This window comes from Lagenorhynchus albirostris, chromosome 11, assembly GCF_949774975.1.
Source record: "Lagenorhynchus albirostris chromosome 11, mLagAlb1.1, whole genome shotgun sequence".
Lineage (NCBI taxonomy): Eukaryota > Metazoa > Chordata > Mammalia > Artiodactyla > Delphinidae > Lagenorhynchus > Lagenorhynchus albirostris.
This window is the reverse complement of record NC_083105.1, coordinates 77,341,969-77,356,267: the sequence shown is the minus strand read 5'-3', so window position 1 is coordinate 77,356,267 and position 14,299 is coordinate 77,341,969. Positions and strand designations below refer to the sequence as shown.

Genomic DNA, 14,299 nt, shown 5'->3' with positions numbered 1-14,299 from the left:
AAAAACTGACAAACAAAATTGGTGCACTTATACAAGAGAAATCTATGTGGCAGTTTTAAAGAATGAAGTAGGGCTAATAAATACTGAAGATTTCCAAGATATAGTGTTAGATAAAAACATAAAGTACTGAGTACTGTAAATAACCTGTTACCATTTGTGATTTTATTTTAAACAAAAAAGGATATTCAACCAACCCATCCCATAATTGTTTCTACATGCATAACCTATCTCTGGAAAGATACCCCAAAATTGATGAGAGAGACAAAGAGAGAAGGAGGGAGGGAGGAGGAATGAGAATGGGAGGCTGAGAGAGAAAGAGGGAAATGGGGGGTAGACTGGCGTTTGGAGTAGGAGAGAAACTTATTTTTCCCTGCATGCCTTTTTGAACTATGATTTTTTTCCCCCACAAATGTACCACTTTTGAAAACGAAAATTGATTCCATTTTGGAGGATCTGTCCTATAGCAACACTGGTGGAAATGCCAGAAGATACATGTACAAAGCTATCCATTGTTGTAATATGTTAAAGAAATTGTTTAAGGAAAACAAAAATTGGACCACATTGCTTACATTTAATATATTTTTTTAAACATAGAAAATAATAGCCTAAAATGTACACTCATTTTCTCTCTCTCACTCCCTTTCTCTCTCAGAAAAATCTGAAACTATACAGACTGATACAAACAATTATCTCTGGGGATGGTTCTAAAAGGTCAGACAAAGACGGCAGAGGTATGTGTAGTGATTTACATTCTAAGTTTCTGGATTGTAGGAAAATTTTTTTTGGCAATCAGTGTATATTTCCTTTTAAATTAAAAGGTCTCAATAAAGATTATTTATTTAATTTTAAAAATTGAGCTACGATTGACATAACTCAATGAAGATTTTCAAAAATTAAAATAAATTAAAATTGGTTTCAGTTTGCAGTATCACCGTAATAGATGTGAAAGTGTGCTAGTTTTACATCAGACTTAATATGATATGCTCACCCTTTTCCGCGCTTCAGATTTCTGGAAGCACTCATGCTGTATGAAAGTAGCTGCAGCAGAAATCCTGGACGGCGGCATGTGGTCTGCCTCAAGCATACTCACTGCTCGCTCCAGAGTCATCTCCGTGTCTGCATTCCTAGACAAACAGTCACAGATTCAGCAAAATTCCAAACCTGCCCTCTCCTGTCAAGTTGATCCTCCAGAGATGACTTGGCTAATATCATGAAGCACCTAGAACGTCTGAGCCTTGCCTCCTGTTCAGCCAGAGGAATAATCAGCCTCTGAGGTCAGAAGGTATAGGAAGCTAGCAGCAGAAACACTCCAGCTCTGGTCAGACTAGCCTCTAAAGATACCACTGAATTGAGAAGAAACTTAACTCTGTTTAAGATAAACATGTATCTTACAAGAAATTTAAAAGAAATTTGGTCACAGAAATTAAAAATTATTCCTACCCTGGTAATGTCACACCTGTAAGTTAAACACCTTCCCTCAAAAATCATTAGATTTTTCTCACCAGCTGCTCAAAATCTGTTATTTCACCTGAAACTCAGTTTTAAAAGAAGCATTCTAAAAGTGCGCTTATTTGATGAATATAGTAGTATGTAAACAGTACAAGCCAGGAAAACTGAGTTTGTTTGGTTAAAATAAGCCATGCTAGTGTGACAGAATCCATCAGGAAAGGTAATGATTACATGCAACAATAAAAAGCCCTTTTTAAAGACAATTTTATAAACATTCTGTTACCATTTGCTTTGCCATTGTAATGACATTCAGTTTACATCTATCTAGTAGCATACTTTGTCCTCTACTAATTGCAGGTGTGTAGTGTTATGAAATCTGACTCAGTTTGATACTGATAGGATAATTTATAGAGAACAAATAAAATTGCTATGTGTAAAACAATAGCTCCCAAATGCCTCACAGAAGTGGCATTTTTTTCCTCCCCTTTTACTTCTGCCTAGAGGGTGACTAGGTTAGGTAGCCTATTACCAAGGTAGATGTGCACTTCCTTTTTTCTTTTGCACATCTGCACTTCCTTAAGTATCGCCTCAGAGAAACCATACTCAGGATGGCAACACGTTAGGACTGTGGCTAAAGACATGCTTTAAAGGTAACCTAGGACTTTTTTTGGTTTCAAAGAAGGTTACACCTGATTCATTTCAGGTAATGGAGACTCCTAAGACATTATGGGAGGGAATTTTCCAGTACCTGCTAGCAAGAACAGTGAGGAAATTCTCTCTTACAGCTGGCTAACCCACCAATACATGCGCCTGTGTACAGAGGTGAGCATGTGTATGTTGTGAATGGCTGTGTGTGTGGGTGTGGCACAGGTGAGGATAAGAGTAATGGGCCTCATGACTAAAAACTAATTTCCAGTGCTTCTGAAACACATGTTCAAACACAGAAGTGTTACCTCATGAGTATAAGGGTATTAAAAATGAAGCACTTCTGGCATCTATACTGAGAATTATATAATGATCTCATATTTTTAACTGTTGGGACTTAGCAATCAAGTTAATTGGTAAAAATGTAGGCTATTTTCACTGAAACTAGAATTTGAATCACTTTTATTTAATATAAACACCCTTTTAAAAAGAGATGGAACCTCCATCCTGTTTTCCAATAGTTAGCTAGTGGGAAGCAGTGGCATAGCACAGGGAGATCAGCTCGGTGCTTTGCGATGAACTAGAGGGGTGGGATAAGGAGGACGGGTGGGAGGCTCGAGAGGGAGGGGATATGGGGACAGGTATATGCATATCCACTGATTCACTTTGGTGTACAACAGGAACTAACACAGTACTGTGAAGCAATTATACTCCAATAAAGATCTATTAAAAAAAAGAGATGGAAATATTTCATATGCATGGACTCCAATTCCTTTACAGGGAAATCAAAAGTGAAATTAGTTTTAAGTCTTTTACCATCCACCACTACAGGTGTTTAAACTAATGAAAGATCATTCATAACCTAAGAATAACCTCCTGTTTAACACTTCTTTTTTTTCAAGATTCAGCCATTAATGTACTTCGTAAGTCATAAATGACTCAGGAAAGTTTGAATTCCCAAGTCTCTAACACCAACCATTAATTCCATTCCTGAACATGATTCACAAAGAACTTCTGCATTCACTACCAGCCAACCTAATGCTACTTTACTTTATCATTAAAAACAATTCCAAAACATAACGAAGACTTCCTCAACAAGAAGGTCTGCCACAGCTGTCAGGGCATCAATTTCCTGTTTTGTTATTGTCTGTAAAGTCCAACTCTATAACATGGCATATGTTCTGACCTCAGTCTGACTCCATCTCCTGCCATCCTCCACCCCATCTCCTCTCCCTCCCCTGATGGACTAACCCATCCTCCAACCACACCAGACTTTTAATCCTTCTCTAAACACTGCATGCCTCTTCACAAGCCACTCTCTCTGATTTTTCTAGAAAGCCCACCCTTCTACCTAATTCTTTTTTTTTTTTTTTGCGGTACGCAGGCCTCTCACTGTTGTGGCATTTCCGTTGCAGAGCACAGGCTCTGGACGCACAGTCTCAGCAGCCATGGCTCACAGGCCCAGCCGCTCCACGGCATGTGGGATCTTCCCGGACCGGGGCACGAACCTGTGTCCCTTGCATCGGCAGGCGGACTCTCAACCACTGCGCCACCAGGGAAGCCCCCCTTCTACCTAATTCTTAATTTTTCAAGACTCAATTCAAATATCATCACTTCTGTGAAATCTTTCCTATAGCCCTACTCCTAGATAGAGCTATTCTTTTCCTCCTCTATTCTCCCATAGCACTCCTCCCCTCTGTTTCCCAACAAAATTGGAGTCTGCTAGTGCAACACACAGCAGTCAATCTAATGACACAGAGTTGTGGTGAAGGAAACTACAGCATTTACTTCAGGGCACCCAAGCAAGGAGAATGGGCAGCTCATGCTCAAAAGACCAGATGGCTGTCAGGGAAGGGTTTTTGGGGTTTTTTTTAAAATAAATTTATTTATTTATTTTTAGGGTTTTTGTTGCTGCACGGGCTTTCTCTAGTTGCAGTGAGTGGGGTGGGGGGGATACTTTTCATTGTGTGTGGGCTTCTCACTGCGGTGGCTTCTCTTGTTGCGGAGCATGGGCTCTAGGCATGGGCTTCAGTAGTTGTGGAATACAGGCTCATTAGTTGTGGCTCACGGGCTCAGTGTTGTAGCTCTCGGGCTCTAGAGCGCAGGCTCAGTAGTTGTGGTGCACGGGCTCAGCCGCTCCACAGCAAGAGGGATCCTCCCGGACCAGGGCTTGAACCCGTGTCCCCTGCACTGGCAGGTGGACTCTTCACCACTGCGCCACCAGGGAAGCCCCAGGGAAGGGTTTTTAAAGGCAAAATTAGGAGTGAGGGTTGCAGGGTGCCTGATCAGATTGTGGACATTCTTCTGATGGTGGTGAGGTAACAGGATGATGTTCCAGGAATCTCAACAATCAACCTTCTGGTTCCAACCAGTATGGGGTCTAGGTGTTGGTGGTCAGCACATAGTCACTATCCACAATGAGTGGCGGTCCTAGTTTCTGCAGAACTCAGAGATATGTGTTAGATTGTTATCTATATCCCTTCAGGATGAACTAGGAGTCCTGTGACTCCAATGTTCTAATCATTAACTACTTGAGCCGGCTCTTTGGAACTCAGAGAGGGCCTAGGAGACAAAAGCCTTTCTTCAAACAAGAAACGTGGGATATGGAGGGAATTTTGCACCCAGGCAAGGCCCTGCAGGGTCCTGCCTGGTTTCACCTCAATCTCTCTTCCTCCCTACTTCCTTCCCTGCTTCCCTTTCGTCCTTCTTTCCCCCCTTTCTGCTCACTCACAAAACATTTCTTGAAGCCTGTAGAAATGTGGCTTGGGAGATGGGGTTGGGGAGGGAAGCATCAGGATGAGCAGTTGTTCCTCGGCCCCATTATCCACTGAGCAGATTCTCCAGAAGTGAGTCTTTTCAACAACTTTAGTTAATATGTTAATATGATATCAATATATGTTTTACAAAAATGTAAAGAGGAAGCAGTGTAAAATATCACTGGTCAGAATATGAGATATTATACGAAAAAATTAAAAACGGTCCTTTTTTTTAGGTGTGCAATCCCTCAGCAACTGCATTCCTGCCAATAATAATACAGCCCTGCCCTAGGTTGGTTCCCAGATATTAGAATAGCTCTGAAGGCCAAGCAAACACCAGATGATGAATGAAGAGCTCCCTCGTGTTGTCAGATGCTTAGGAAATGCAAACCACCCTACCTCACAAAGATTTTAGGTGTGATGAAAGCACTGCTTTGGAAAGATGACTTTGGAGTGGATATGTGTCTCTAGACACAGTTTTGAGGGCACTACAAGAGTCTTAGCTGAAGCAATAAAGTTGTGAACTGGGCTGTTAAAAATGGAAATGGAAAGAAAGATATAACTAAAAGAGACTTGAGGAATCAAAGAACTAGAGAGGTTGTTAATTAAGAGGATGTGAAGGGAAGTTTTTATGACATCTTTTCTGCTCTGTGCTGCTCTATGTCACAAAGTTGACTGGTGATCCTACCAGAGATAAAGTCTCTCACCTTTCTCTCCCTCTACTAATACATCACTCTTTTGTTCTCTGAATTCCTATAGACACTAGTACAATCTAGCACTTGATGTGTCTTATTTTCTTTTTTACGGATCCTCTATGGTGCTTACTGCAGTGTTGGGTACACTGGAGCAACCTAATATTCATTTGCTGAACCACCAGTCCTCCATAGGTACAGAAATCATATTTTCAGTAAAACTGATCTACAGTGTTTTACTTGGTGATTTCTTAAACCTTTTTCATTAGTCTGATTTAGAACAGTTGTTCACTATCTCTCTTTACTCCAATGTTTTGATTTTCAGCTGCATTAGAAACTGACCAGCCATTCTTCTTTTAGAAACAAAGATCCATTGTTTAATACCTGTGCCATTATGTAGCTTTATAGTTTTCCTAACTACTCTATAGGAACGTTCCACAAATATGAAAGAACACTTCCTTACATGTGGGATTTTCACTAGACATAAAAAAGCAGCTTCCAAATATAGGGACTGGATAGAGGTTGAAATGTGAGACACTGCAAGGCAAAGGAGAGCAGAGTGTGTGTTCTCAAGGGCAGAGCTCTCAGGGGGCAGCCCGGGGAACTGAAATGAGCCATGGGGCACACCAAAGGAGGAAGAGAATCAGATATGGATGCCACCTTGATCATTATAGGAAATATCCCTGACGCCCTTTCCTTTCCATACATAGCAAAATTTTCAAGAAGTGTTCATTTCTATGATTTCTGGTCTCTAGGATGGCAACTTTGGGAATCATCAAGAATAGAATTCTTTCCCTTTATTTTAAATTTCTTGACCCCAAGTATTCCTTCTAGTCTTTGAAATATGATCAATTATTGTAATAAAATCCACCCTATTAAAACAATAACTCAAATTTAGAAGGGGAACAGATAAGAAAACTAACAACCACAATATACTATTCTGGTAGACACACCCACACAATACAGCTATCTGGGGCTCCTAAACTAGATTGTGAGGGGAGTGGTCAGGGAAAGGGTGGTAACTGAGATCCAGAATCATGAGTAGCCAGCCAAAGCTACTGGGAGGAGACAGATAGATAGATAGATAGACAAAGAAAAGAAGGAAGGAGGGAAGGAGGAAAGAAAGGAAGGAAAGAAGTAGGGAAGGCAGAAAGAGAGAAAGAAAATATGTAAATAAATATTTTCCATTAAGGGAAGTAAAAGAGGTTCGAGGTGGTTTGACTGGGGATGTGTTTGGGGAAGGTGATGATGACAGGTAGAGGATAGTAGAAAGAGATGAGACTAGAGTAATAAGCATAGCTGAAAACATGGGCCTTGTGTGCCATGGTAAAAAGCACAAAAATTTGGTGGAATTATGGGAAGGTTATAAATTGGAGAGAGGAATCATCATATTTGGGAAGACTATTCTAATGGTCCTAGAGAATGGTTGAGAGAGCAAGACCAGAGGCAGAGAGACCTATGCAATAGACACAGAAAGAAGGGTAAAAATTTAAGACCCATTAAGGAGAATAAAATATGGCTTGGTGATATGTGACTATGGAGGAAAAAGATAAGAATGACTCCCAGGTTTGTAAAGATACGACGTAAATTTAGGACTTTAGTATGAGAAGATAGAAGTAGAGGGTAGGGAAGAGCTGATAGATTTAGTTTTGAACATACTGAGTCCATGACTTTGTTAGAAATACATACAGATCTAGAGTTCAGGATGGAGGACAGAGCTGAAAATAAAACACTGGGAATCACAGGATACAAGTACAGTACACAGGGCCTCTTTAGAAGAGCACCAAGACCAGAAGAGAAGGGTTGATGAAGATGACTTACTTGGGCATGCAGAAAAGTCTTCTCAGAGAAGACTAAGACATGGCTAGAGAAAACCAGGAGAAGCTGGTGCCCCGACAACCCAGGGAAGGGAGAATTTCACAGATAGTGGTGTCAAATGCTGCCCACAGACTGAGTAATATAAGGACTGCTTCAGATGTAGCATTAAGGCAATCATTGGTAGATCTGTGGGGAGCCTATTTCAGTGAAATGGTGGGGACTAAAGCCATACTGCAGTGGGTTGATGACAGACTGGGAAGTGACAAGGTGGTGGAAGCAGTGTGGGGACACAGAGATGCAAGAAGAGAAGAATGCCGGTTGCTGGAGAGCGTGGCACAATAGTTTTGTTATTGTTAGAATCATTTTGTTAAAACTGTGCTTGAAAAAAAAAAACAAAAAACAAAAAACTGTGCTTGACTCAAATCCTAGAATACAGTAGGCATTTAATACATCTTGAATTATCCATTTAAAAGACTTGACCAGCTTTTTCCTCCATAATTACCTCATGTATTTTTCTTCTTTATGTGTCCATATTGACAAAGATCTGCTTTCTACAAGAAATGTTGGAAGTCTCATGCTCAATTTTGCTTTATAAAAAATATTTCTTGCTTCAAGATTAGATTAGCCCTAACATCTTTTCTCACCAGTGCCTACCTAATCAATGAGTATACTGCACAATTTCACTTAAAGGGATGATTAAAGGTAACAACTTCCATTAGAAATTTTAAAAAGTCATGTATTTAATGTTTTACCATAATGATACCACATCATTATTTTGGGAGTTACTGATGTAATCATCCATCCATTTCTTAACCTTTCTCTTAGTGAGTTCCTCAGTTTAAGAAATTTGTGTTCCACCATTAAACTTGAATAAAGGTTAAAGTTCCAAAAACTAGATTCGTCAAGGTATAAAGTAAATAGGAGAGGCAAAGGAATGACTCTGAAACTTCAATTATTTTAATTATTCAGTATTGCAAAACAAAATCCCTCCAATCACTGATACCAGAATCAAAAAGTAAAATTATCAGGTATCAAAGGAAGGAAGAGACATCTAGAAATTAGCTGCCTTTGCTTAGCTCCATCTTTTTGTGGTAGTGTTATCAAAACAGCATTTGAGGTTCACTCTTAGCACCAGGAAAAAACACTTTTGCCTTTTTCCTTCCTTTACTTCAAGGAATGATTGAGAATAATTGATGCATGCAATTATCCATTGCTTGGTCTACTCTGGAGTTAGCTCTCATTCAAAGCATATTTTCATATAGCCAAGGGGCAGCCATCCCTCAAGCCAGCATCTAATTTGGAACAGATGGATTAAAAGTCACATTTCCCCCGCCGAGCAGCCATACAAGCAGGTAGCTTGGCCCCTGTCCCTGAGGCAAACAGGCTAATCTGTCAATTAGGCAGCTGCCTGAGAAGTCATTGTTTTAATCACTTATCTCTGGAAGCCTTTCTCTGCAGCCCCAGGAGCACCAGCTCACACGGTAAGAGCTGTGGGAACAGAATGTGCTGGCACCGACTGTGCTGCAGATTGAGAAGGGGACTCACCCAGCCTGCGCGTCGGTGAAAGTGCTTCTCTCCGCGAGCACGTTTCCACTTCCTCCTGCTGCCACTTGGCCCACAGTCATGTGGGTCCTCCTCCCGCCTAACTCGGCCTCCCTCAGCGTGCGGGTGCTGTGGAAGGAGCTCTGATGCCAGGACGACCGCGCCGCCCGGCCCTGCGTGCCCGGCTGCACGGACGCCGGCCTGGCCTGCCCCGCGGCGGGCCCCGCAGTCACGAAGTTCTCCTTCTCCAGGAGGTTGCCCAGGCTGTGGCTGGTCCCAGGCCTGGGGTACGTGAGCACCACCGGGTGGACCTGGGCGCCGTCAAAGACGGCGTCATTCACAGACCGGTACTGGTAGCGCCTGTACGAGTCGTAGTGGCGCTGTCTGCCCACTGCCCCGGAGTGGCTGAAACCCACAATTTCTGAGCGGGCGTAGCGAGGTGGCGCGAGAAGCGTGGACCTCCTGCTCTCTTGCTGCCGCGAGGTGTGCCCGGCCTGGCTTCTCTGGCTGTACTGGTGCTCGCTGTGTGTGTACTGAGCCCGCTCAGGGCTGCTGTCCGGGGAAATCTCAAGTCTCCTCAGAGGCTGCCTCAAGAGCCTTTCTTCCACTGACTTCTGAGAGCTGTACTGCGAAGTTCCTCTCCCCCAGTGACCTTCATAAGTGGCAGCTGTACCTGTCTGCGCAAGAGAGAAATAAAGTTTAAATGAGGCATGAATCAGTTTTCATCTTTGCTGAAGATTAACTATTCTAGGACTATTACACAAGGTGTTGGTTTCTCTGAATCACACGGAGAAGTCAGCTCCTTTCTGGGTAAAATCTGTCTTTAAATAAGACTTGGTTGTCTAGTTATTTGCACCAGGATTTAATAGTTTAAAGTTTCCAGTTTTCCATGGTGTCTACTTCTCATAATTCATTTAGGAAATGGTAATACTTGAGAACAGTAAACATTAAAAAATAACCTACAGAAGTTTAAAAATGTTTTCTTGGTAACCTGGTAACTAGGGTTATATTCTTTGGTATCCTACCTTTAGCATGTCATACGTTTTAGTAACAGGTGAACGGCCCCCAGCAAAATCATTTTCAACCAAGTGTAGATTGTAGACATACTCAGGAACACTGCTAGTTCGGTGAAGATTTCCTGTAATCAAGCATATATTAAAATAAGTGGGCCAATCAGTAAATATTATATAACAATAATATATTTTAAATTTAAGTAGTTAAGGTCAGGACTTCCCTGGTGGTACAGTGGTTAAGAATTCACCTGCCAACGCAGGGGACACAGGTTCGAGCCCTGGTTCGGGAAGATCCCACATGTCACGGAGCAACTAAGCCTGTGTGCCACAACTACTGAGCCTGCGAGCCACAACTACTGAGCCCACGTGCCACAACTACTGAAGCCCTTGCTCCTAGAGCCCATGCTCTGCAACAAAAGAAGCCACTGCAATGAGAAGCCCACGCACCGCAATTAAGAGTAGACCCCACTTGCCGCAACTAGAGAAAGCCCATGCGCAGAAACAAAGACCCAACGCAGCCAAAAATAAATGAATAAATTTATTAAAAAAAATTAAGGTCAATGACAAGTACTAGATTTACATTAGTGTTTTTTAAGTGCTAGGTTATTAACAGGACCCTTGGATATGGCAAATGATTGCAGGTTATGACAACATTCTCCACAAGCTTTTCAAACTAAAAGTTGAATTAAAATTAAAAATATTTATTTAAAAAAATTTTTTTTGAGAAAAGGGAAGAAAGGAGAGAGGAGATTTTCACAAAAATCTAAAAATGTTAATTACAGTTAACAGTTCGGTAAGTCAGAGGAATACCCAAGGCAGAAACTCTGAAGCTTCCTGAGAGGATGTAGGTGAAGGCAATAAATATAATGGGTGGTGTGGTCAAAGAAAACATGGATCAATTTGAAAAATGCCAAACCGGGGCCTGAGGCATTTAGCAACATGAGAGTTAGGCAGGAGAGAGAATCAACTTGTACACCACAAACAAATTGCCGGCTAGTTCTTAGTTTGGGGTATAACAAGTCAGCCCTTTCCTGCAGACACTGCACAGGAGGCAGCCCTTCCTGCTCAGCTCTGTGGGGCCTGCAGGGACTCTCAACTGAGGCAAGTCTTAAAATGCTCCTCTTTGAGCTTAAAAAGCTCCCAGCTTTTTGTTTGTTCTTTTGCGATCTCCCACTGCCCTACAAAAAAAAAAAAGCCTAATCAAAATAATAAAAGATCTCTAAAACCTAGGTAATTTCTAGTTCCCTAACTTTAACCAAAATTACTCTGTCACGTAGCATTCTTTTAGAAATCAGAGGAAAAAATAAAATACTCAACTCTTGCAGGATTGAGAGACTTGTGAAAGATGTTGGGAATAAAACAACACAGGTAGACCCTTTCCAGTACAATTGGAACATAGCAACATACTTTTCCAATAAATTGTTATAGAGTCTAACTGACAATACTTTCACAAGTTATTTTGAGGTAGAGGCGGAATGAAGAGTGTTGTTGCCAGAGAGCTAAAAAGTATGAATCCATCTCAAATTATGTTTGTATATGTGTGTTACTTCCTGGAGCCAAATAATCTGGCTGGTAAACAAGTTTCAGGCCTCAAGGGCTCCTGGCGGAGGCAGGTGCAGGCTTGTAACTGTCACCCTAAAGACCAAGAGAGTTGAGTCAAGCCAGTCTTCTCCTGTTTCCAGGGGCCTGATTTCTTCTCAAGGGTTAGCAAAAGGTCAGGCAGCTCCTTAATTTTTAACTTCAATGACAGAGGATGCCTGGAACCTGGACATTGAATAAGGGAAAGGAATCTTCCATCCGATCCCAGAGCAAAAGCTGTGAGAGGCTTAAGTAGTAGCTCTCAATGCCTGCCTGAGGCTCCTGCTGAGGCTGCCCAGGCTGTCGGTAGTCCCCAACTCGGGCCCCACTGTTCCTTCTCTCACCCCCACCCCCACCCCAGGCTATCAGGGAGGCAGGGCTGCAAGGGTCCTGCTGGTGTGGGAAGGGAGGCTAAATGTTTAGTTTACATTCTTTAACTCACGTTGTTGCTGAGGCTGCTAAGGCATTTTAAAGCAACTCCTTACATTTCAATACTACTTTTCTTTAAGGAGCTCAAATTATTTTATTTTTCAATACTTTGTGATGCAGAGTTAGCTATTGGCATGTCCCTTAAAAAAGAGGGAAACAAATTACTTGCTTCAAATTGTGAAGAGATTTAATATCGGGTTTGAACTCTGGGCTCATCCTTTCCACTGATCTCTACTATTTGACTGAACTGTGGCTCTTCTGAAATTGCCATTTATCAAAACCCTGGAGAGATTATTATTATCAGAGTTTTTTTTTAATGAGAACCAAAAACAGTCATTCTCTTTCCTCTAGAACCTTTACCTGGGCAACTCCAAATACTCTGTAAAAGTTCTTTATTTGCTGACATAAATCCTTAAAAGGAAGCTTCTGCTTCAGTTTTCAGATGAAAGAATTGAGACCCATTTACTGGTTCCCAAAATAACTACAAGGTAGTTGGTAACAGGGAATAAAACCAGATTAGATCTTTAAACCACAGACACTCTTCCTGTTCAAGGAAAGTTGTGACTCCTGATAGTCAACCTGCAGGATGGCTCAATAGATGGTTTCTCTAGTTAAAACGCCAATCTTAAACGACAAATAACGCAGATTAATTTGCCTAGGCAGTCGTTGAGTTTGAGATCAGTATAGTGGATTAATGAATTAGCAGCTGTGTTCTAAGATTTTAAAGAAATTTTAAACTGGGTAGAATTAAAAAATAAATATTAATCAGAATGGAAACTAACCTCTTTAAGGCAAGTCATTATTTTCTGTTCAATTGGAGAATAAAACAAATAATAATATGACAGTTAAACATATAAAATAACTCAGCCATGCCCTTCTCCAAAAACAGAAATAAGAAAGCAACAAAAACATATTATACATACAGGCACATACTGCTTTAAATAAATCCAACATAAAAATCCATATTTTCTAACATGGAAAATTAGAGCATGACTATATTTCAAAGGGCTTGCTTACATCACAGAAGTATGTGGGTATCTTCCCTAAGCTGAAGAAATCTGTGGACTTGGTCTGGAGCCTCCAACTCTACTCCTTTCCGTGTGTCTGGACAAATCACCTAGATTTATTTCCCATAATTCCACCTACTAACAGAGTTGCTGAGAGAGAGGTTTACCTGAGAAAGCATACATTCAAATACTTTTAAAATTGTAAAGCAACATGCAAAAATGAGATACGGTTTTAAAAAAGAATTTGGGTCACAATATCTGTTTTCCACACATTTTCATGAATTAATCTGTTGTAGAAAGAGGGATAAACTAGTTTGCATGCTTTAATTTACACAGTGTTGTATCTAAGAGTTTTGATTCGGGTACTGAATTTGGCTTTTTCTGGTTATTTTTGATTGACCCAGCCACTGAGGATGATCATTTTGTGGTTTTAACTGGTCATTCATTTCACTTACACGCTGCATAATGTGCTTTTGCTGTCTCCTAAAGAAGGCAATGATTTTTAGGGACTATTTCAAATTATTAATAATACTGACTCAGGCAACATTATCCACACCTTTTCTTCTAAGAACACTGTGGACATCTATGGAGCCCACTTTAAGGGAAATGCAGGACGCAGTTACAGAACTCCATCCTCCTCAAATAACAAGCAATTCAGGTCAAAGCAATTGTGGGGGCAGGGTGGAAGGGTGAGAACGAGGGGGGTTGGTTTCGATGGAAGGATTCCAAATTGCTCAGAAGACTGCAGAGGTGCAGACCTCACGGGAAATGTAATTTTCTCTCTTTCCAATTCTGAATGTTAATCTGAATGATGTGATCCCTAAGCAGCTGTTCGTGGGAAAATATCTTGATTTCTGGTCATCTATGCAAGTGTTGTCCAAAATAATGAAATATTGTTAGGGTTAAAAATAGAAAATTAATTTCCATAATCAGTTCTTTGTAGCTTTTGTGACCAGCTTTATTACCCAATTGGTTAAATTTAATATAGTTATGAAATCAAATTGACAAGCCTCTATTGTGACTCCATTACCGGTATCTGGGCACGTTTAAAAATACAGCTTCCCTTATGGTAAGCAGATGATAGAGAGCTGCTAAACAAACAAACAAGACCTTTAAATAACCTGCTTATATTAGAGAGAAGAGAGTAGCATTCACATTCAGAGAAGCATCTTTTCTTTCAAGCATCTAGCACTCTCTGAGCATAGGTGAAAAACTGATTTGGTTCACACTGAGCTTTAAAAGGAGAATGTGTAGAGATGGAGGTATAAGAAATTCCCGTGAAAACAGGTATGCATAGAAATCAGTATGTGTTCACTACCAGTACTGATTTAAATGCTACAATTTATTGTGCTCACAATCACAAGCAGTTG

The 14,299-nt window shown here is 40.9% G+C and overlaps 1 protein-coding gene across 1 annotated transcript in view; it reads right to left on the bottom strand.

Annotated features, from left to right (window-relative positions):
* Nucleotides 1-14,299, bottom strand: part of PKP2 (plakophilin 2) — an 86,378-nt gene that overhangs the window by 64,000 nt on the left and 8,079 nt on the right. Inside the window, exons 2-4 of the mRNA XM_060166585.1 lie at nucleotides 9,928-10,040; nucleotides 8,906-9,579; nucleotides 989-1,124 (exon numbers count right to left, since the gene is read on the bottom strand). Coding sequence (XP_060022568.1) covers nucleotides 989-1,124; nucleotides 8,906-9,579; nucleotides 9,928-10,040 — 923 coding nt within the window. The remainder of the gene's footprint in view (nucleotides 1-988; nucleotides 1,125-8,905; nucleotides 9,580-9,927; nucleotides 10,041-14,299) is intronic.